This window comes from Ixodes scapularis, unplaced genomic scaffold (genome assembly GCF_016920785.2).
Source record: "Ixodes scapularis isolate PalLabHiFi unplaced genomic scaffold, ASM1692078v2 ptg001934l_1___fragment_3__unscaffolded, whole genome shotgun sequence".
NCBI classification, from domain to species: Eukaryota; Metazoa; Arthropoda; class Arachnida; order Ixodida; family Ixodidae; genus Ixodes; species Ixodes scapularis.
The window spans coordinates 193,062-218,089 of NW_024610211.1; the positions used below are offsets into that span (position 1 = coordinate 193,062).

The window sequence follows — 25,028 nt, forward strand, 5'->3', positions numbered from 1 at the left end:
ACGGATAACACTTTCCACTAAAGAGAGATGACAGAACTTGAAATAATCTAAGGTGTAGCTTGTGTACATTGTTTATATGCCACTTGCAGTGAACAAGAGTGCTCTTTCATTCTTCAAACAAAACAAAAACACGATTGAGTCTGTTCCCAGCACGTGGCTGGGAACGGACTTCTTTTGAGTCCGTTCCCAGCCAGGTGCTATGAGCAAGGTTCACTTCTCGCGCTCGAAAAGCGTCACGTGTTCGGGGATATACATTACACTTCTGCCGAGGCCAGACGAACAAGCCAGGCCCGCAACTAATCCCCGCGCGACCGCGAAACTTCACATGTTCAGGATATATTACACATCCTGCCCAGGCAAGACAAACAAGCAGACAAACACGCAGGGAAGCTAACAACGCCATGGTTACTTGTCCCAGTGTTCGGCATGTAAAAATGGACGAGTTCACGAGTATGAAAGTCAATCTCGCTGGAAAGTTTAGGCTTAAAGTAAACTCCAGCGGTAAAGTTTTTACCTCGAAGGAAGTCTACTGCATCATCTGCAAAAAGCCGTTTTCATACAGTGGAAGCGTAAGTTCGGTTCATTATCGCCTACGAGCGAAGCACCCAGGCAAGACGAGGTGCTGCATTCTTTTAATATATTAATTATAATTATTAACGCAACCGATTAATCGTTTAATCAATAGATTAAGGGGTGGGGATTAATCGGGTTAAAATGTTTAATCGACGCCCAGCCCTAATTTTTACGCAAGAAAATGGTTAAAAAAAAAAACTTTATAAATTTTAGGTACAGGAGCTTCCCTCTCTTGAATACCTGCTGCTTTCGAGCTTGTAAAGTTACTCGCTCAACCTGGCAGCTGTAGAAATGTCGACATAGAAAGAGCGCCGAGTATTTTCGCCTTATGTGACCCCGTGTTTACGGGATGTGTCACAAACTTGGTAACATTGTGAGCGTTTTCTAAAATGTTCCGGGTGTTCACGCCAAACAGAGGCTTTTAGCATAACAGATTAAAATTTTTAAGTATCTTTGCTTTATAAAACAAAATCTAGAAGGCTGCTTTGGATTATTTAAAAATATCGGATTTGTATTTGATTCTTCGCAATACTTACAAAATATCCATTGATTATGCAGAATATATTTCCGCCCTCCTTAACAACTTCGTAGCAATCAGCACCTGTATAGGCCTCAGACAAAAACTCCTCTGAAAAAAAAAAATGTTATGAAGGTGCAGCCAAGAAAGGAGATTATTGTGAGTTTTAGAATCGCGTACCGGAGCAAGCGCAAGCACTAATAATAATCCAAGGAGCTCCAGAAATTACTATCGTTATTCTTGTCTTGTTCGCTTGCAGCTCTGCATTAATTGCATTATCATAGCATGAACTGTGCCGTTGCGTTAGCATTGCGTAAAATGCTGGTAGCTTTCTAAGATTGTAAGGACAAGTTCGCCTAATTAAAATGTGATATTAAGTTATTTTTTCAATCATTTTTATTCGTAAAATTAATTATTTTAAGTTATCCACCAAAACATTTTAATGGGGAATTTGTAAATTGGGCCATCAGCACAAAACATTCGACGTTATTGATAAACATCATCATCAGTTATTTTTAGCACTACACATTAGCTGAATTTTTAGTAACTGATTGCTTAACCCCCTCAACAGCTTCCAAAACCGCATTAACCCGGAAAGTCGCGACCACTTCATTTGCGATGTCAAGATTCTCCAATTTCTTGAACACATGTCTAGACGAAATATTATCAGTTTAACACTGTAGCCTGTGTGCATCTCATGAAGGTTACCTGAAGCAGTTTCTGAATTCGCCTAAATATTGCGATACCTCACTCTGCTGGTTGTGAACATCCTAGAAATCCCCCAATCATTAAGATACGCGTCCGATTTCCCCACTAAAAGTGAAATAAAAAATCGCGACACAAAGACTTCGTCTCCGGCGATGGGAAGAGCATGTTCCGAAACCAGGACCGCTGTCAGCCAATAGCTGACAGTGGACCTGGCACCTCCGACCGGCCGAATCGCGGAGTGATATCTTCAATGCACGCGCCTCGTTGCCCATTCAGCCCGCACTACGATTCAAACCTGCGAGCACTCGCTCGCGAGCTGACGACGAGACACATCACTCCCGCGAAAAAAGAAAAAAAAAAATATGGTGCGCCTTTTTTTTAGACGAATATTGCAATAAAATGTTCTCTCTTGGCGAAAAGCTAAAATTTTTCGACTACACCTATTTGGTTTTATCATCTAAAAATGATACAGACATTTTCTACTATCAGCGTTTGCAATCTCAACGAAATGTCACCTTTTCATTGGTCACATATCGTCCTTGCTGCCGGAACAATGCTCCACCCCGCCGGAGATAACTTCGGTGTGCTCGATTTTTTATTGCTTTGCCAATAGAAAAAATCGGCCGCGCATCGTAATGATTTATGAATTTATAGGATGCTTAGAGTGCGCACAGGGAGTTATCGCCATATTTAGGCGATCTCAAAAATCTCCTTAGAGCACCTTTAAATGGCATGCGATGCACTGACTTCCATTTGGTCAACCTCGTCAGAAACCAGACGTTCATTGGCATTGTTTGCAATACCAAACGACGTTCAGAGAGCACCGGTCGTATCCAATCACAGGTGTTTCTTAAAGAAGGAAACCTGGCAAAGTATATTTAGAAAGAAAGCAGAAAAAATGTTATAATTGCTAAACACTTATATCTTTATACGACTTACCTTGAAATGCAGGTAGAATAAGCACCACGGCAAAAAGTACGAGGAGCATGTTGATTATATTGCAATATAATATCACAGTCTAACGGGATCCTCCTCCTAAAAGAGAAAATATAACATAAATATAGCGGCAAAACTCGCCAGCGCAATCTTTTTTTTTTTCTCGGAATGTAGAGGCAACTTTTTTAAATGAGAGTTCCTGCGAAACATTAATGGTCATATTTTTTATGAAACATTCGGCGTGCACTGAATATTTACCCCTGGATAAGGCTGCGAAATATATCATCAAAAATTATTTTCTTTTGACAAAAGAAATTTTGAAGTTCACGCGTCCCAATCCCTAACTGCGCCTCTTCTGGCATCACTGAGCAGCATCGGCATTGATTGTGACGTCAAATGTTGCAGGAGTAGACCCTTCCTCCTTGTTGTGCTTTGCAGTAGCTCATCGCAATAGCAATTTGTATTGAACGGGACCAGACAGGCATGGACTTTCTGTGTAGCAGCCAGCCTTAGTTTCTAAGCTCGGTTCACCTTAGCAAAGCGCTATGTTCAGCGCCGAATTCGGCGCTAACTTTTTTACAGGAGACCTCGAACTTGAGAACACAGGTGCCCTCCATGCACCGGCAAAAACCGTTGCGATCATCTAAATTCCAGCGTGTCTTCTCAATTCGCCGGCAAGCGAAGAACAATTCGATAATAAGAGGAGTGAAAAACACGTCTCACGTAAATTTCATCCAATACTGGCTCTGATGAACGTAGTATCGTAGTGATTTCCAGACCGCCGAGAACACGAACGCTTTACACAGGCATTTTCCAGAGCAAATACAAGAAAAACATGGAGTCGTGTTGTCACCGTTGCCACTTACAACTGCGAGACACACCATTGAAAGTAAGCTCCATTACTCTAACTTCGCTACTTTTTTTCTGAACGTAACTGTAACTTTAACGAATTACATTTTTAAAGTAACTTACCCAAGACTGATTTAGAGACAAAATTGGTTTTATATATATATTGTTGGAAGCAAATATTACCCAAAATGGCAGGAACAGCATTAAAACGTAGCTGAAAATATCTACCTACAACAGACTGGTATTTAAACGTACGGTATTATGAATTCTATTTCACGAGCACACATTGAACTCCTGGGGCCTCTAACAGCACTGCATTGCGACAAAAACTGATACAAAAGTGTAGCAATTTCGAAGAGAACTTACGTAAGGTTTTCTTTCTTCAAGGGACTTGATGGGGCGATTGCTCGTCTGAGTTGTGGAAATTTTGCTGCCTTATTTATATCCCAGTTTTGTGGGCGTGTTCCTCGCAACGGGCGGTTTCATGAGAATTTTCTCGCCAATAGTAGCTTTGGAACCAAGCGGGAGGAGACAAAGACTCCACCTCTAAACCCTGCCCTTACACTCGGATCGGTGGGCATTGTCCCGCCCTTAGAATAAATACAGTAAACAATCTGCGTATAAAAATATTTTTTATTTCTTCTTTCTTTTACCGATGGTTTGCACTTGCTTAATTCTCTTTCTTAAGCCTTGCTTAGTTCTTCGAGTATTTTTTCTTAAAGAGCCCTATGAGCCTCTAAAACTTGATATTCTACGCTGTGTGCACTTTCTACCGGAGCAGACACTGCAGAGATTGGAGAAGTCTTTTGTAATCGCCAGAGATACACAAGGTTCTACTTGAGGGAAAGCCGTATCAGGCAGCGCAGTGTAGTCCGTTTCACTTCGAGTCCCACCACAGACTACGCTACGACCCTATAGGAAGCCAATCAAGCAGCTCCGAAAGTGCATCGTCACGGCGATAATCGTTCTTAAGCGTTTCTTTCTAACCCATAAAACCAATTATGCACAGAGAATGCGCCGCAACTGATCTCCTACGCCGAAGCTTTGAAGGTGTCGTGACGGTTATAGAGTGTCTAAGCAGTGTTTCCAGTTTAGCGGTTTTCCCGCTAAAACTAGCAATCTTCTTTTTCGTCTACGTAAAAAAAAAAATGACCGTTTTTGCAGGCTGTTTTGATTTTAAGCGGTTTCAAACCATGTCGCAGTCTTCTTTCAGCGGATCTCAAATTTCCTCGAGCTTACATTTCTGCATAATAAATAACTCCATTTCTGTGGGAAGTTAGAGTCGCGGGGTCGCCATAAATGCTTACTTTCACCCGTTACGTTTTACCCGTACTTTCACTCGTGAAGGCGCCGTAGGCGCATCTTCATGACTACATATTTGAGCCGCCTTGTCCATGTCCCCGAGAACGACTTAGTATATGTGCAAGTTCTTGAAGGGGAGCTCCGGCGAAAGATTGATGGTCATTGGTTTTTATACAATTTTCACTGCTTATCAAATATACACCCGTGAATCTGTCTACGAAATATTGGATAAAAATAAAAATATATACTTATATATATTATTTGGAGAAAACGATTTCTAAGTGCGAGTAGAGCGAAAGAAAGTGAACCTTCGGATCACTTTTTGTCGCTCTACTGGCAACAATGAGCAGGGGTGCTCCTGACGTGAAATGTTGCATCCAATAGCAGACGACGCTCGCTAGCTACTCCACGGCGTTGTGCGTTGCAGTGATAGTGAACGTGTGTGGTTCTGCGAATATGGGTCTGGATTAGGCTGTTCGCGGCATGCGATGGAGGGGGGGGGGGGGGGGGAACCCGTGACGGGCTGTGGGGTGTGCAAACACCACGAAGGAATACAAGAGAGTGACACCCTATCGGCTTCCGACCAAGAGGTCTTTGCGACGGAAGTGGGGCCGAGCTGTCTGACGCGAACACTGAGTCCTACAGCTCGCGTCGTGCTAGAAAACGGTTCCCACCTGGCTAGCAAATAAAGCCTTCCATGCCATTCTTCTTCGACGTGGCATCTGGGTCGATACTTGTAGGCGGATTGTGAGTCCGCCGACATGAAGATTTCAAGGGGGCCCCAGGGAACGTTCCCCGGAAGGCGATGCAGGCGCATCGAATGGGAAATGCAAATCGTCTGAAATCTCGTGCTGAAAATTTTAAAACAATTTCTGGTCATTGCTTGACTAAGATCAGCTTGATGAATCGTAGTTCATTATTTCCCACGGACAATCGCGACGGCCTTCGGATTGCTTCTGACGCCGGACGAAACAGGCTCAAGCTGCTCGTGGGCTGATGCTTACACAACATCTGACGTCCCAACAAGATGGCGAACCAGTAAAGTTGCAGGTTGGTTTCGGTTTCAGTTACGTCTTATTTTTAGAGCCCTGCATCTCCTAGGATATTCGCGGATATCCTACAATACCGTCATCTGATTGCAGACGTATCCTTGGCTTATTCCACTGGTTGGGTAAGCGCCAAGCTGAGGGCAAGCGCAAAGAGATACTCCTTCCAGACAGAGTATATTACGAAAAACCAAAACGAAGGAAAATGTCTTTCTTTACGCTGTACTCTGTGGGCACCCTGGCGGCTCCCCAGCTCAGTTGCCCGACTGCGGGGCACAGGTGGCGAACTTTCCCGCGTCGCGGCGGAATCAAGCCGGCCACGCGCACATCGCGTGCGCCGTCTTGATAAGGCGGATCAGACGCGACGCACAGGCAGAGGCTGGCTGGACACAAGCGCCGCCGGTACTCGTTGGTTTTCTATTAGTATATTCTTCATCATCTCGTCCATGTCCAATTATATGTAGTTTCTCCTTGTTCAAACCGTTGGCTCCGCGTTATTACAGCTGGTCGGTTATGCAGCAAGGCAAACCGACCACAACACGCACCTCAGCATAGTGTGCCGTAGTGGAGGGTTTTGACTTTCCGCGCTGAGTTTCCACTGAATTCGCCGTAATCGGTTGTTTATCCCGAATAATAAATGCAATCGGCCTCCTGCTCCGTCTCACTCCAAGTCCGACTGCATGCCGAAGCTACGATAGAATAGAGACAATCAAGCGGCGCTGATAATGTCACGGCATTCGACGTCTGTGTGCGTTTGCTTTTGCCGGATGAGCCAATAACGCGGAAAAAAAAAAAGTCTTTACACGGGGAAATTTTTCTCAGCAACTTGACGCCGACACCAGGACAATGGTTCGCCTTAGAATTGCCAACCTTTCGAATTTGCTGTAAGGGAAACCTCCTACAGTCGCCGTGGTCGTTGCTTAGTGGCATGTTTCGAATTCGAAGTATCTGTGTTCCATTAAATTTTTTACTCGACATATTTATACTTTTTACACGAAGAACTAACAACAGGCTGGAATATATAAACACATCAAGGCAAGCAAGAACAGTTGCATTTTGATATTGCTCTGAAATTAAGCGCATCCGAGGAAACCACTTGCAGGTTGACGATAAATAATGAACTGAAAAAAAGTTTTAATCGGGGAAGTTGTGCAAGAGACAAAAAGGAATAACAAACGTCCAGAAAGCAGCAGCGAGCGTCGACAGCGGCAGCAGCGAGCGACGTTGCGTCGACGTGGAAGCTGGCTTGTGCGAGGGCGAATGAGTCGGCGAAACCACGCTCGGCTCCTCATATACTACACTCGGCCTCTCAAGGATTGACCGGAAAAGTTCGGGAGTGAGCTAGGGCGAGACTGACTAAACAATTTCATTCTGTCCTCTGTATCTCTTACACTCGGGCTACATTAAACGCGAGGAAAGATTAAAAACAAACCGCTCACTTCCCTCAACTAAAATTTCCAAATCTGCGAAATCTCGCAGTGAACTTCATTTCGCTACAGCACGTATATATCTGCGAACATGTATCTTCAAGATGAAAACCTTAAAGTCACAAGTGGGTTTTGAGTATGACGTCAAAACTTCCATAATGTTTTACGACTTTCAGTTTAGTATTATTCTGAATGTGCGCATCTTGGCGAGCAATATTGAGCACCGCAAATCTTACTAAGAAAGGGCTCGAGAAATCTAACGTTACGTGTGCCTGTATCAAAGAAAATAGTTGCACATCACTATGAGTGGATGACAGTGTTTCCTCCTTTATTTTGCTCAGCTGACCCCCCCCCCCCCCCCCCCCCCCCCCCCCCGTCTCTTCCCGTTTCTCTGTACGTTCCGCTCCATCCCCGTTTTGTGGCGACTTGAGAAAACATTCAACGCGCTTAGCGCACGAACCAGACTAAAGCCTGTGTTGCTAGCCAAGTCACAGATCATCTGTATTATTTCGACAATTTTGTTTTTGTTTTATGTAGAGTTATGCAAAGAGCTAACAACTCGACCCTTGAGTTCTCTCGTCCAATGTCTCATTTCATTTTGTGTGTTAAACTGTTGTAAGACCGTTAAGCACAGGGTCTATTTAATGATTCATTCCTATGCTTTTCGTGCAAACCATTGGTTTGAGTTCTCCACCTTTTGCGAGTTAAGGTAGAGCCCCTGAAACAAAAAGTGACCGAACTCTACGTGGAGTTTGCAGTAGTGGCCATTTAGATTTTTTCGCATGTACTTTATTGGAGGCGGTTCAGCAGGAAGTTTAATATTAGTAAAATTGAATGTTCACGTTTTTTCAACCCAGTGCTACAGTCATCGTTTAAACTCTCAAGTGAAGCGCCAAAAACATGAGCAATGATTATTGCAAAAACAACTGCGGTGAAAAAACCTCGAGCAGTAGCTGGCAAGCATGACGTGTCGTAAGCATTGACGTAAATGCAGTGACCCGTATGACCTTGTTGCGTGCATTGTCTCTTTCTTGGTTTGTCTTATTTGATCTTGAAAGGAATGTTCTCAATATACCAAAACACTTTGTCCGAGCAAAATGCGCTGTTCTTCAGTAGAAGCGCAGCACCTGTTTTCGCATCTGCAATGTAAACTCTTTGTAATTTACCTCGCTGATTGTTCGCTCGCTCGCATAAGATACTAAAGATATTGCACGTTGTTTGCTGCAAAACTTTCTCGCTTCCATTGTGTTCTCGTTACATAGACTCTTATTGTACTTCCAAAAGAAACAATTTTAAAATAACAAAAATCAACTTTTGTCAACTGTTATTTTGTTTGCATAGAAGGGACGGGCTCTAAAGCTGCGTTCCGCAAATCTCTCGCAGGTGTTCTGCCAGCGGCTCCCACAGTTCAAGCGGTGCATATCAATGCAAGACGCCGGATATTTTTAAGCTGAGCAACTTCCTCATTGTTTTTCTACTCTGCCAAGTGACCACATGTGTGCTTGACAGCCATGTTTATTGCGGGGGCTTTGTTAACCGCGCTGCCGCAACCGGCAGCGCGGGAGCCAACTCAAACACCCACAATAGCGTAATGTAACATCCCCTTTATATTGGCATTGTGGGATTTTACGTTTCTTAAGGTACATAGCCCTTCAGGTAGTTTGGTACTCGGCTTTCACGAACTCGTCGAATATTTAGGCTGCTTAGACCCTTTGCTATTGCCTTCGCAGGACATTTTGCCGACACAGCTGTCTCCTGCTGGACCTTCGTCTTAGTAATGGCTTTCGGCCTGTTCGTTGTCCACCTCGGTTTCTTCGTAACCACTCCATTTTAGAATTGCACTTCCGCGTGAAGGCTATATTTCGCCGAAGCACATTTCAATTCCTTTTAACATCACACGACCTCTTCTTTGCCCTCTGCACGACTACGTTTTGTCGCATGTGCATTTTCCTGTAGGTTGGACTCGCACATAGTCTCCTTGGTGTAGTGGAGGTAGAACTTTCTCCTTTTCATTGTAGTTGTTTACCATTTTCTTCCTCAATACTTGTCTTTGACGCTTGTAGTATTTGTAGGCGTAGCCGCATGGTCGTGGTAGGGAGAATGCTTCGGGTTCTTTTTCCGATATCAGTGGCTGCACAGGGCTGACATGGAGTTCTTGTGTAGTGCTGTGTACGGGTCACTTCCATCCATCATTGCTTGCTGTAGTATCTTCGCTGTTTTCTTCATTGTACTTTCAGCCTTGCAGTTGGACTGCGTATGGTCTGGGCTTGATGTCACGTGTTCGAAACCCCATTCTCTTGTAAACTTCACAACCTCGTCACTCGAAAATAACGGACCGTTGTCGCTGACATCAGCTGATGGACGGCCATGTCTTGCTAAGTTCGCTTTGATTTTCCGAATGAGCGCGGCTGATGTAGTCAATCGTAGTTGGTTAGCTTGAAAGAATCCGCTGTTGTGGTCCACGATCACAAGAAATGTTTTTCCTTTGCATTCCATAAGGTCTGCACACACTTTCTCCCATGGTTGGCTTGTCATTGAGTGTGCCTTCATAGTTTCCTTTTGATGTCTGTGAGAGTGAGTTTGGCATACCTCCCCTACAGTGTGTATTCTCTCATTTCCGAGTTCATCTACGGTCTGAATACAGACTCTCGTGCTCTTCGAAGTGTGCTTTTCATGTCCATCTGCCAGCATGAAGTTTCTTCTTGATCTGGTCGCGCAGTGCAGCGGGAACAGCAAGTCGCTGTCCTTTGTAGATGATGAAGGCAGGACGGGTTCCTCTCTTGCGAGTGAGTACTTCAAGGATTTTGGGGAAGCCTTCATTTAATTTTGCTATGACCCTAGCGTCTTTCGTCTCTTCGCGTGACGCCGCCATAACTTTAGTTCACAGGAGGCAGACGGCCCTGCATGCGAGGGCTCGTTCCGTCTCGTGCTCCACATTGTCAGAGCTCCAGCGGGGTTGTCGCACCTTCCGATAGCGTAGTCAAACTGGCTGGAAAAATTAGTTCATTCTTTCCGTTCTTTTTTTTTTTTTTGTGCGAGGGGGGGGGGGGGGGGGGGGGTTACTTTTCGTACTTTAGCACGTAGGCCAAAGTCATACTTTGCCCAACTACAGATTATTATCAACTTCGGATGGCACGAACACCCCTGCTTTCTCGCTGTTTGATGCGAGAAAAGCGGGCATGAGCGAACCCGATCGCCGTCCGCACGCTTCGGAGACCTCTGGTGACGTCACGTTTGGGATGGCGGGAATAACTGGGGAAAAACTCGGAAGAAGGATGTATTGGCGTTGGCAACAAACAAAATGTCAGTTTTCTTTTTTTTTTTTTTTTTTAATTTACTATAGATTTAAACTAAAGGAGCGGTGTAGCATTTCGGAATCAGGAAGCCATCCGCATTCAGATGATACCTCTGGATTAAGTAGCTCAAAAACTCGGCCGAGTGTAGTACAACACTTCCCGCTCTCAATTTAGGCTTAGTACGTCCTCTTCCGTACCTCCCTCTCTGTTCACTGCCTTGGACATATCACCACGCACGTCGCCCAGTGAGCGCGTGCGTGGCCGAATGGTTACCCTGCTTGGCTTTCGCTCGGAGGCCCCAGGTTGCATTCGTGAAAATGCTCGCTTCTTTCATTTATTCTTTCAATTTAGCGATATCCTAAGTTCCCGAACCTTGTCTTCTGATCGAGGTACGAATTCTCTACGCACCGAACGCTCTACGCCAAATGTTCCAGAAACCCACGCGTGTACAAAAGGTGCACCGCGTGGTGATCCAGGATTAGTCTCGCTCTGGCGCTCGATCGTGCTGCTCTGCCGAGCTTCGACGCCTTCGACGATACCTCTTTGCATTTTTGTTGTCGGGAAAGTTCCCCAGATTAAACGTTAAGTTTGGGTTCATTCGTCACCTTACCATAGGGTGTGTTCAGATAAGATCGAACACGCGAGTCCGGTTCGCATTTTTGTTTTTCTTCATATTTTTATATGTTACTCCCCAATATGTGGAAGGAACGAAATCACAAATGTTTAAAAAAAAAAATATATATATATCTAAAGAAAAAAAAACATGACTGCCCCAAGACGGAAACGCCGTTTTCGGGCTTTGTCTGTTCTGTCAAGTTTGACTTCATGTAATAGGCAAACTAAATATACCAAAAAACTGAATATTTTTCAGAAAGCAGGGGATTATAGTTGATACATTTTTGAACGTTTACAGTATTCTCAAAATTATATATCGCGCGTGCAATATTCACAAATGTGGCTGCTTTAACGTTTTGACCCCATTTTTGTGACTCGTTATGTCGTTATATGTTAAGGGTATTAAACTGAAACTTTTTTTATATGTCCTTCCTAAACTTGTCCTTTACCAAAAAATAAATTGCTGCTCTAGTGTATGATGCAAAATATATACAGCGCTTCAAACATATTCGAAATTGAAAAGTTCCGCAACTTCAACGTGCAATTAAAAAAAAAAAAAAACATCTTCGATCTTTTTAAAATTTGGAGGAATCACTCTCCTCTACATCCTCATTAAGTTCCGTTAAAAACATGTTGCATCATTTTGTTTCCGTCAAAAGTACAGCGCTTTGAAATGTACCTCCACACGTGGACATGTCCGCCCAAGGTCACGGCCGCAGTGTGGCCGCCTTCCATTTTTTTGTTTAGAACTTCTCATAATGTCCTGTTTTTTTACTTGTGCACGAGTTCGAATCATACATGTGGACCGCTCTAAATGCATGTATAAAGTACACGTAGCTCAGGACAGCAGTTCGAAGCATCGAAGATGCGAACTAAGACGAGCCCGCCCTTCGCGCTTAATTGTTGCATATGCCGCTGCACGGTCGCGCGAACTGAAACACAACCATCCGCACGAGACACTAGTGTCGATAGAAAGGAAGAACATATATAACCTGCCGCGTATTACGTCCGTGTTCGCCTTGTATAGCGAACACGACCTATTGAGCCCAAACAACGTTGGATGCAACCGGAGACGCCGGGTCACGCGACCACTCGGTCGCGCGAACGTAAATGCCTAGAACGAAACGATATACAACACCTGGGTTCGCGAAGTAAACCTAAGAACTGAACATAACACCTCGGTGGGATTGAGGATCAGCGCTTTTACTACATCTTTATGCGACTGTTTTAATAAATCGCTGACACCTTGGCTTGTCCACTCGTTCCGGCTGTCTCTTGATGCGTCGTCTGTCATTGTTGTAAAATAAATAAAAATGCATAGACACTCAACATGTTCAAGCAGCGGTTATGAAATAGTGATCGTCGTTGCGCTTTCCGCGGTCCGGAAAACAGTTAGTTCCGAGTTCTGCCCCGTTCTGCGACTTCGCCATACGTGCCACTTCTGAATTCCACGGACGGCTCGCACATTGCTCCACTCTTCCTTCTTCCGGTTCCGGAACTCTACAAGTTCAGTTTCATCCAAGTAGAGCAGCTTGACCCCTTTGAGATGCTGAGACAGTATTCTTGACATGTCTTGTCCATTTTGGATTGCCATGCTTGCCGGCTGTCGCAGGTTGTCTAGAGTAGCCTGATGCTTCACAAGCCCTCCAACGCCATCGCATGCATTTTTGCCGTGCCCAGTGGCGGAAAATAGCCATTTGGCTGCAGGGTACTCTAATTTTCTAAACTCGTGTAGCTGATACTTGTTCTTGAAGTGGCTCGCTGCTCCATCGCTTACAAAAGTCACTTGCGAGTGCACGGGAGCGTTGTCATCAAGCCAGTCTGTTATCTTTCCGATTGCGCAGCAGGCGTGGGCGGAGTCGTGGCACACATCGTCGCTGATGACAGCGAAGCTACGCGTGGATTTTCTTGTTGTAGCAACGCATGTAAAAACCGAAACTTGCTTCTTATGCCAGTGGTAGGCTTGGACCTCATCGGGAAGAACAACGGTCCAATTCTCCGCAAAATCAAAATGCAGCACGAGGCTTCCCTTTTCTTCGCACAGTTTTTCTGTGTATATGGCCTTTCCTTGAATTGACCTGATCTGATTATGAGGAATCCATCTTCCTACCAGTGTCTGAAGTTCGTTCATGAATGTCATTGAATCCAAAGATTTTTTTATCAGGTTGCCGGACTCCCAGGCAGCTACCAAAATTTCTGCTTCTTCTGGGATTCCAAGCCGCTCGAGCGTAAAATGGCTGTCCTTGGGGCATCGTCCACAATCGCCAAGCCGGCATTCATTGGTTGGCGGGGAGCACATGTACAATAATTCCAAGTCCAATATGTTGACGTCCCTACCGCTTACGCTTCCAAGAGCCGCAACGCAAAGCTTAAAATTTGCGCAATATATGCATACACAAACTTCTCTCTGGGGGGCACACTTGACCCACCGGGGTCGCAAGGAATGAAACTTTGTGAGGCCAATCTTGGTTTCGGGGTGTGCATTTTTAAACACACGAAATGACTCGCGGATTGACCTCGTCATAAAGCGCTTGGAGATGTACTGTTTTTTGTCATTTAGTAAGACACAAATGACATCTCTCTGGTTTGGGCTTTGTCTTGAGCAGCCCAGTTCGTCCTTAGTAAAGTACTCAAGCGCCACCGACAATTCCTCTTCGCTCACCTTGCATCTCGAGTAGTGTTCCGGTGTCGACCACACACCGTAGTCATCTCTCAGTTTGCGAGATTTGTTGATGAGGTACCTCGTTGCCTCCGGCACGGCACGTTCGATCTCTTTCCTCGTCAGGGATGGGGGAAGGAGCGTCAGTAGACGGCAGCGTTCCTGGTGGGAAGGACACGCAGCGTATGCCAGGCGAAAGTTGGTCATCCACTCGCTGCACGTGTTGCACTTATCTTGGGACGGTCCTGAAACGTCTGATGTCCCGTAGGCTGTTTGAATCCCCGTACGAACATCGGAAACCACGGCCTCTTCTATTTCCGCTTGATTCCTCTTCCCATAGGACTCTCTGCAGCGGCTTGCTACTTGACCTGGTGGCTTGAGCGGTGAAACTTTTGTGGGCAGTACGTAGCGATTCAGCTTGTCAACGGCCTCACTTTCTGGGATAAATGCATCCCCACCACTGTCGGAGCTCTCTGATGCACTTTGTATTTCAGCTTTGAAGTACAGGAAATAATGCTGGCACAGGTAATCTGTTTCTTTCACTTCACCGGATGTCTCCTGGGGCAAAATCTTCTTCAAGGAGTTAACACCGATATCTCGCACGCTGCGAAAATTTCTCTGCATTGTGACTTTCTTTTTGTGTTTGCTGAGATAGTCAGCACAAAAAACTCTGCTGGCGCTGTAAGTCCCTGCCATAGCTGAGGACTCCGCTCTGACAAGGCGTGTATTAGCAAAGCATATGCCACGCAGATACTGGACTCGCTCCCTTGTGCCCGACGCCGAAAAAAAGAAAGAGAGAGAGAATGGTTCATACTTTATTGGTATTGAAGTCACGAGGTGTGAAATGAGTGCGTGCGTGCGCAGTCCGACCAAGACACGCAAGCGTAAACACGTGAAGTGTAGAGCGGCGCACGTTTACTTTGACTTGCTATTTGATGCCGCGCGACAGATGGTGATAAAACCCGAGACTCAGGAACACACAAAGGGACGAACAGAACACAACGTCTCAAACACAGCTGAAGGTTTATTTGTCAGACACTCGTTTAAAAAAGGCGAGCCCCCACGGTGCCCCAACCGACATCCAGAGTCCCGAAGGTCAAGCCGCTTCCTCCCGCCCAGTACACGTCAGCAGCACTCCTCGCACAAACATACATGCACACACGCTAGGCGCCACAGCGTCCATGAGAATGTCCACGCTGTTGACTTGTCACCCGGCACCGCCACCACTGCTAATCCCCCACTTCCTCGCAACGCTTCCTTGCCCCCCCGCCGTCGAATCGTGCACAAGCACACCACTCAGATATACCCCCTTCCCGTCCCCACCCCCCTCCTTTTACAGTTGCCGACGTAAACACAAACCTCGAAAACACATGTGGAAGCCCGCCCGCTGAGCCAAAAATGCGCCACCAAGTAATCTCAAAGCCTTAAAGTTTGTGCCGCTATCCGTCCGTCCCCCCTTCTATGTACATACTTCCTCAAGACGAGCGTGTTGGTACATACTGTTACCAACACGCTCGTCTTGTACTTACTTATCCCCGACCTTGCCAAAAACCTTCCTCCCCCCCCCCCCCTTCCCTTTATTTATTTATGTCTCCTTCCGTTCGAGTTCGTTTTTGGCTATAGTTTTGTTCTTTCGCAGTTAAAGCGGTTATGACACGAAAATTAAACGGATAGATTATTCTTGAAATGGAATGCTCATAGGCTACTTAGTATATACACCAAGTTACGCAATTTTTAGAGCTCTGATAATTGCAATATTCAATTTACGAATTTTTATAATTTTCATCTGGCGACCAGGCAACACTGCTCAACTTAGTCACACCATGGTGTCCATAAACCACGTGACCATGAACACTCTCTCATTCTAGGCGCCCCCATGATCGCCCAAGCTTTTCTCGTCGCGGTACGAACAAAACCGCTCAAACAGCTCGGTAAACGGAAAGCTATTCTCGCTCTCGCCCCCCGGCCGGTTGACCTTCCAGCCTGCCTGCGCCTGCGAGACATTCCCGGACGACGGTGACCACGGCGAACTCGTCGTCGCTGGAACTCGTCGCCAGCGGGTCGCAGTCAGAATGAACAGCTTCCAACATCTCTTGATAGCAATCACTCTCATCGCTGCTGCGATCAATGTCGAACACTTCGACAAGGCGATCGATGCCGTAGACGTAATCGTCACAGACCGGGTGCTGGAAACGTGGAAGGTAAACGAGGAAGCTGAGGCTCGATACGCCAAGAGAGCCAAGTCTGTGAGTGCGTGCAAGGAGACACCGCGCTGGAGGCTGGCTACGTCATCAGCCTCCAGGTCCGCCCGGATCTGCCCCTCCGAGGGGCCCGCATATAAATCGATTTATCCACGAAACTATCGCGCCTTTTTCAAAACAAATTTAGCAGGATTATAGGAACATACAATGGGTCCTAGCAGTATAGTTATGTAATATTTTATTTTTGGCGTGTCATAACCCCTTTAAGGTTCGCCATAATGAAGTCTATATTATATTCCTACTCCTCCTTTTTGTGTGTTTAAGGTTGGGAGCTTCTTAGTTATGTGACGTGCCGGTTAATTTGGGATAGTGCGAGGATGTATCAATATAAATGTTTAGGTTACAATTGTTTGGTGTTACGAAAGCGTCTGTTATGGCCTGCGATCGCGCCCAGTCTGTTGCTTCCAGGCGTCCCGTGGCTCGCCGTCCGGCTGTTCCCTCCCGGCGTCTCCGGTTGCATCCGCCGTTGTTTGGGCTCAAAAGGTCGTGTTCGCTATACACGGCGAACGCGCACGTAATACACGGCCGGTTTTCTATGTGCTTTCTTTCTATCGACCCTAGAGTCTCGTGCGGGTGGTTGTGTTTCAGTTCGCGCGACCGTGCAGCGGCATATGCAACAATTAAGCACGAAGGGCGGGCTCGTCTTAGTTCGCATCTTCGATGCTTCGGGCTGCTGTCCTGAGCTACGTGTACTTTATACATGCATTTAGAGCGGTCCACATGTATGATTCGAACTCGTGCACAAGTAAAAAAACAGGACCTTATGAGAAGTTCTAAACAAAAAAATGGAAGGCGGCCACACTGCGGCCGTGACCTTGGGCGAACATGTCCACGTGGGGAGGTACATTTCAAAGCGCTGTACTTTTGACGGAAACAAAATGATGCAACATGTTTTTAACGGAACTTAATGAGGATGTAGAGGAGAGTGATTCCTCCAAATTTTAAAAAGATCGAAGATGGCTTTTTTTTTTAATTGCACGTTGAAGTTGCGGAACTTTTCAATTTCGAATATGTTTGAAGCGCTGTATATATTTTGCATCACACACTAGAGCAGCAATTTATTTTTTGGTAAAGGACAAGTTTAGGAAGGACATATAAAAAAAGTTTCAGTTTAATATCCTTAACATATAACGACATAACGAGTCACAAAAATGGGGTCAAAACGTTAAAGCAGCCACATCTGTGAATTTGGCACGCGCGATATATAATTTTGAGAATACTGTAAACGTTAAAAAATGTAGTAACTATAATCCCCTGCTTTCTGAAAAATATTCAGTTTTTTGGTATATTTAGTTTGCCTATTACATGAAGTCAAACTTGACAGAACAGACAAAGCCCGAAAACGGCGTTTCCGTCTTGGGGCAGTCATGTTTTTTTTTTCTTTAGATATATTTGTTTTGTTTTTAAACATTTGTGATTTCGTTCCTTCCACATATTGGGGAGTAACATATAAAAATATGAAGAAAAACAAAAATGCGAACCGGACTCGCGTGTTCGATCTTATCTGAACACACCCTGCTATCTTAAATCTTGGCTTGTGATTGCGCCTTTGTAGTAGATCATATTATTCGTTTTCTGGAGAGACGCAAACGACGGGCATAACAAATCGCTTGCATATTCCGCATATCTCACAAAAGCATTTACCCTGTCACCTTGCGAAAAGCGCGAAACACGGAGTCAGCACCGTCCTAAGCTTCCCGTTTTTTATCTGCTTTAGAGCAGTTTGTACCTGCTAGTAGATATGCCTACTGAAACTGAAACAGGGCAGTGCCAGAGAGAGAGACAAAGTTGAGAAAGCTTGCTCGCTCTCTAATTTCTCAACTCTCAAGTGATTGTACCATAATAAATGCACCAACGCGTCTTTCAAAATAAAGAAAGAGCACTACGTTCACAACATAAAAAATGGTCTCAGTACATGCATCTGTGGGCAGGTAGGAAACCTTGCCCTTATTTATTCACGCCGCATGATTGCCGCAACAAACTCGTTGCAGGACCGAATCATACTCGAGCGGTGTGCGTCGCTATGCAAACGCAGTCCAACACGAAGCATAAAAAACGGAAGATTTAAGACAACAATCCGGAGTCCATTATTCAATTAAAACAACGTAATTTTGTTGAAAACGCCCGCTGCTTCTTACTCACGGTATGTGTCGGGATACTTCCACAGTTTGAAACGGAACGAGGGAAGATTTACTTTTAAAAACGCTCGCTGCGTCCTCCCGGACCAGCTGGACCGGATCAGCTGACGACGACGGGACTGTACCCGTTGAACCTCCACCACGCAACAAACAATTTGCGCTCCGTGTTAAAAGCGTGGTTCAAACAGACCCGGAATACAAAGCACCGCACCACACACGACGAATGTTTCAGCTCTTTTTTGCATCGCCGGGTTGCACCAAACAGAACGAGATCGCCGAAGTCAACGCCGCGCTGTCGTGAACCTTGGCTTGTGGTTGCGAACTCGTGGACCCTGTGACTCCCTTCGCTTTCAAAGCACACACGGCGATTACGAATGCTACTTTCCGTCTTCCAGGAACATCACAGGGGCACTTGTCCGGTCACGTCTTCACTATGTGCTCGCAAACTCCGAAGCTCTATGCGAAGCTTCTCGCGTCCCGTCAAACCAAAACAGTAGCGGCGCCATGCGTACTTGCCAGATTTTCTCCGGTCAAACAAAAACAACGAAAGCCAACCGGCGCTTGCTTCCAGCGTACATCGGCGTTGCGCTTGCGCCGTGGCCAGATCGCTTGCAGTTGAAGGTTAAAGCAAAAACGAAACCAACTGCAATGTCACGTGTTCACATCGAGGACACGCTTTTTATATCCATTTTAACTGTTTGGAACGAATAATTAGACCCATAACTTTATTTGTGTCTAAGAAACTGTTATCAGGACTCCTAAACTAAATACAAACATGGGCGACATGAAGCAAGCCGCATTGCCATCGACCAGAAGATGGCGGCGAGCCCGGTAAGCGTGGGTTTCGCCAACGTCCTGCGACATGGCGCAATTGCTTTTGGTGCATATCTGTCTCCGAGACATGTTTCTTTCCGCGGCATTTGTCTCGACGGTCCTTTCTAAGTGTGTCCCCAAGCATTCCGGTGCTTCGATAGCCGGCAATGCCGCGGTCGTCGCCGGGGGCGATGCGTGTTTTCGAGGTCGGCTACACGGTTATGCGTGTATGACCGAACCAAAACACGTTTTTTACAACCTCGCATGATTTCTGAACGAATTATCCGTTACTCATCGTGTAAATTTATGGTAATTTGTGTAAATGGCGTGTTTTTCACCCCAAATATTCGCGAAATACACGGGACTTGCTAACAGTGTGTAGCCGATTACTCTCCCAATTACAATGTTTCAGCAGATCAGAAAAAACTTGTTTGGTCCGTTCCCACCATTGACGCAAGGAAACCGGTGGACCATCGTCACTACCGATTACCTCACAACGTATACCGAGACAAAAGCACTCCCGTCGAGAACCGTAGTGGAAATAGCCAAGTTCTTCGTCGAAGACATCGTCCTCAGGCACAGTGCCCCCGAAGGACTGATTACAGAGAGGTGATTGTCGTTTTTACCACAGCTAACTCAGGAGATCCTCCGGCGCAGCCACAACAGCCATCATCGAACGACGGCGTACCATTCGCAGACGAGCGGGCTGACAGAGCGACTAAACGAGGCCATCGCCTAAATGATCTCCATGGACGTGGACGTGGAACACAAGACGTGGAATGAGATGTCCTACGTCTCGTTTGTGTACAACACCCCTCGATCTCATGATACTAATGGCTTACGAACGAAGATCGAGAGATTCCCAGATCGGGAGTAATTGCAGTTTATTCGGTCGGACAACTTGTCTACGTAAGGAATTTCAGCGGAAGTCGGGCCTTGCATGAAAAACTTTGGTAGAAAAGGCTCTATGTTGGTTGACCAGAAGGTGTCATCTCTCTGAATACGTTGGATATCAATGCCCTTGAGTGTAAATATAACTAAATCACAAAACTCTCTTTGTGTATTGTGTAACTGCCCTTGTATTTGATAGTAGAAGCTATGGGGGTGATTTGGACCTTTCACACCAGGCTCCTTTTTCTTATTTTTCGCCTCATACTCCTTTGCGGTTTAAGTATGCTTCAAGAATCTTTTGGAACGGGGACACTTTACGTCAATGAGGCCATTTGTTCCAAGTATTCAATCAGGGAATGCTGATAGAAATCCGTCCCTCATCTTAACAAATAAGCCGCACTTCTGCACAGTGCAGTTTTCCTGTTCCACGTACAGTTGTAAAGCAGCAGCATCATTGATTCTACCATATTCTGTTGCGGGTGAAGAAAGTCTTGAAACAAGTCTGGCACTCTACGTTGTGGTTTGACACCCACTAATGTCGTCGTCCTTATAGAGCCTCATCATTTAATCATTACCTCGTCAGCTCATATTGCTCTTCATCAACAGTAAGTACAATAGGCTACCGCCATATTACAATCCCAGAATTTAAAAATTGAGTCGTTCAGTCCTTCAACAAGTTTATTATTTATATAATGTGATTACGTTACATTACCCCGAGACGATCGACGTCCATCGTCGATCTTCATATACTTATAACTGTATGTAAATTAGACGCACAAGGGAGGGGGGGGGGGGGGGGTTCGGTGGCCGAGTGCATGGTCCAGCGCGCACCAGCTCGGAGCACTTGGAGCGAGAGCTCGCGCTGCAGAAGCCACCCCGCCCCTGCCCGTTTCAGTCTGGAAGAGTATCCTACCGGCGTGCGGTTGTGTATCACTACTGCGTGGTGCACGTCGAAGACCCCAGGTTTGCGGTTGTACCGCACTGGCTAAATTGCTCATCTACAGCTGAGAGTCAGACGCCCACTAAGGCGGACTAACTTCCGGCTGTATAAACATACACACAACAATTTGCAATTAGACGCATAATAACAAAGAACACAGCGTGCCGCCTCTTTTCTTTGGATGCATTGTTTTAAACCAGCGCAAGCTCGCGCGTTCTCTCTTTTGAGACGGTTAGAACGGTCGCACATAAAACCCGCGTTTCTCCTACCCGGACGCTTCCTCCTCTCATTATCTGTAGTTGGTTATAACTAAATAAGCTATAATAATGGTGTACTATTCATATTCACTTTCAGTTTCAGTCAGGGAGAAAGCGTTTCGCGGGAATTAGAGCAAATAAATTAGCTGCGCTTAGAGTATCAGCACTCTCTTCGCCGACAGTGTTGTGAGCGCCACCATTCTGGTGCTTGTGCAGAGCAGACGAAACTGCCGATCGTCATGATTCAAAAGTGCGACATCCTCAGCATTAGATTGGGTGTAAGAAAGCTCATGTAATGTTGCTTTGCAGAGCAGGCGCAACTGCCGATTGTCATGATTCAAAAGTGCGACATCCTCAGCATTAGATTTGGTGTTAGAAAGCTCATGTAATGTTGCTTTGCTTTGTCGCACACTGTTTAAAGTGGAGGACGGAAAAGCGTTTCTTGTGATTTCAGATAAAGCCTCAAATAACTGGCAACCATGATTTTAGGCCACATTAAGGCCAAGTGTCGCTACTCTGACGCGTAGCTTATTTAACATTTTAATGAAACTATTCATGCTCTTGTTCAAAAGGCTTGTAATACCTGGAGGGGCCATGACGTAAGCCCCGTGGATTCCACAAGCCGCTACCTTTCGACACCTGCCTCTTCCTCATTGTTCCCGCTTGTGCCAGTAAATTAGCTATGGTTCAGAGTAACGACACTTGGCCATATTGTGGCTTAAAATCATGGTTGCCAGTTACCTGAAGCTTCATCTAAAATCACAGGAAACGCTTTTCCGTCCCCCACAAATGTTTAAACAACCCGCGACAGAGTATTGCAATATTGCATCAGCTTCCTAGTACCGCATCTAATGCTGAGGAAGTCGTACTTTTGGATCATGACGATCGGCAGTTGCGTTTGCTCTGAACAGGACCCAAAATGGCGGTGCCCAAAACAATTTTGGGGAACGGAGTGCCGATACTTTATAGCTCATTTAGTGAGTCTAGGCATGAAGTGAACTCGGGTATATTATTTTCCTCTTCGTCTTTATTCTTTATTGATTTCAATCATATCGAATAATGAACTCATATTATATCACGCTACGCGTGTGTAATTATTTGTCTTAGATTTATTAACCTGACCCAGTACTTAAACCATTCATTTGTCGATAATAAATCTTCCAATATATTTTTTAAATGTGAAGGTGAAAAGACACGGAGATTGATGATGATGCAGACGCCAACGCCGCCCTCGGAAATTTTTTGAACACTAGAAATCAGCAGTTTGTCGGCCATCTGCCAAGTAGCGCAACAAAACACCCAAACAATTTTTAATTTTTTTAAAATTAGCTAGGCTCTAAACCTATTAAGAAATCAAAGCAAGATCATTGTGAAAATTTAATACCTCGCAATGTATATCTATTTCAAACAATAAATGTTATTAGATGCCAATAAATCTGTTTGATGTCCAAAAAAAGATATGCGTCAAAAACAGGTAAGTTTGAAGGGCTCAGGAGCGTTATGACTTTGAAAATGAAAAAAAGCCATCGTCCATCTCTTGGGCAACCATTGTAGCTCTAAATGTTATAAAAAATTGTATCATAGTTTAATTATTTCCGCAGCGGCATTTGAGGTACCATGACTCGAAGCACAAAAAAGTGCTACGTTTGATATAAAATATCTAAACAAAAAAAAAAATTACACAAAACTAAATTTTCTTTTTGCATATTACCAATTGTAAGTACTGATCTGTAGCTAATTTCATTGCCATAGCGCTTGTCATTAAAAACATAATTGTGCTGAAAAATGTCAATTTTAGGGCAATATTTAGAGGGATGAAAAAAATCCAAGTAGTGCAAATACCAAAAAAGTGTATCGTTACATTCTGCTCCAACATCATCTTAACAAAACTGCTATATTGGAACCGTGCTATCTTTAATGGATCGTTCATAAAACATGAACTAGCGAAGCAGGTGAGGGTCCGCGCCATCACATTCGCAACGCTACAAACGCGCGTGAACAGTAAAAACCAACACATACATAATATCAAATGAAAGAGGATTACATTACCTTTCGAATGACATCAATCCCACAAAACAGTGTTTAAAAGGAGATGAGTAACGACCTGCCAAAAAGTACCTAAACTGCCACATTCTGTGGGACCGTGGCATTAAACAAAAGAAAATCTGTTAAATTGAATGCACCACCCGTTCAGGCGGCCCGGCCGAGCCGACGCGACCTGGACCCAGCCGCCATGTTTGTTTGGTGGTGGCGCCCCCTATAGGTCGCTGGAATCGCGAATAGGCGGCGCACTGGTCAGGCAAAATAGCGAACAAAAGGAGGTCGTTCTCGTCGTCCAGCACGCGGACCACCAGAAATTCCTCGCACTGCTGCATAAAATCGGTGTTACATATGAAAGCAAAGCGATTTTTCGACGGTAGAAACCTTCTTCTATGTTCAGTGCGTAGGGATCACACGGCGGAAGCATAAAAATAGTTACTGGAAACGATGTTTGTTTCTATGCTGCCTATGAGAACCAAGCAGCGAGAGCAGACACAGAATCAAAACAACCTCCTTTGAGCTTCTAGGCGTTGCCGCTACGCGGCGTCGATTTCGCTGCAGTCGCCAATACTCCGTTCATCCTTAAAGGAACCCTGAAATGATCTTTTTACTTTTTCCAAATAACTTTCAAATTAAACCTTCAATGTTCACTGAACGTCGAACCGGCATCCGTTTCCGTATGGGTTTATTCACTTCTACACGACAAATTATTGAAATATTAAGTTTTTCTTCCTTTTCAGCTCACTGGAAAACAAGCCGCGGCGTAATTTTGACGGTCGTGACGTGCGCCTTCACCGGATCCGAAAATACTCTGTGCAGTCGGAGAATAGGAGCGTTAACGGCGAGCTGGCGAGTGTGCCGGCAGGTTTTACCACAGGGTTTTATAACACTGATGGCGCCGAAGCCACTGACATATTTTCTGAATCGGCGCCTCTCATCACCGCGATAGCCATGGACACACCGGAGCGAAATTCAATGAGATATGTTGCGCAACAGCGATAACAATGGCATGGTCCCATACACCGGTACGAAGCGCAGCAGGTCGTCAGCACGACAGCCGTTTCCGTGGCATCTCTAAAAAGCAGGAGACGCGCTGTCACTCACTGGCGTAGCAAAAAAATGCCCAGAGTTTTCTATAAAGCTCAAGCTTTATAAACTTTTATTTTTCCGGAATAGGCTCTCAGTGCAGAGTGGATGAAAAAACAAAGATATATATATATATATACAGTAGGCCGTCTTGGACGATCACGACTTTAAAACATGACTTTATTCATAGTGCAAATCTCACGACACGCCTCTTCTACGATTGCAAAAGACTATGTATAGTCTGTGAAAACTCAAGAACTGACAACCGTTTCGCTGGTGTCCACACCCGTTCTAACCCGCGCTCGTCATGAGCCCGACCTATAGCCTCACCCGCCTCACAAGCCATCTTTATTCTTCTCTTTTCGATAAATCCCCACATCATTTCCCCTTTCGGGGGGGGGGGGGGGGGGGGAGGAGGAGGAGGAGGAGGAGGGGGAAGAAGGAAGTTTCTTTTGCAGGTGGTTTTCATTGGTCGCCTTTCAGAGCAGACGCCATGATTGTGGAGTTCTTTGGGAGGTGGCATAATAATGCTGTGCGTCCAGTCGCTGCACAGCCTCCGTCAACGATAGGGTTCTGTTGGGAGCAGTGGCCTCTGCAAGTGATGCTAGGGTGGCCAGGACAGACGTGCTTCCTTGATCACCACTCGCCGTTGGGGGCCGTCGGTGAGGCCTTGG

General features: G+C 45.4%; 1 protein-coding gene across 1 annotated transcript; it reads right to left on the bottom strand.

Moving 5' to 3' along the window:
• Nucleotides 1-12,513: 12,513 nt before the first annotated feature.
• Nucleotides 12,514-13,584, bottom strand: LOC120836519. Its single transcript, XM_040205472.2, has one exon. The coding sequence runs from the start codon at nt 13,566-13,568 to the stop codon at nt 12,615-12,617; it is 954 nt and encodes a 317-aa protein (XP_040061406.2). The 5' UTR covers nt 13,569-13,584; the 3' UTR covers nt 12,514-12,614.
• Between the last annotated feature and the right edge of the window lie 11,444 nt (nt 13,585-25,028).

What these genes read in the sequence shown, in the direction of transcription:
- LOC120836519 (XM_040205472.2), bottom strand. Translation starts at nt 13,568, where the DNA reads ATGTGCTCCCCGCCAACCAATGAATGCCGGCTTGGCGATTGTGGACGA.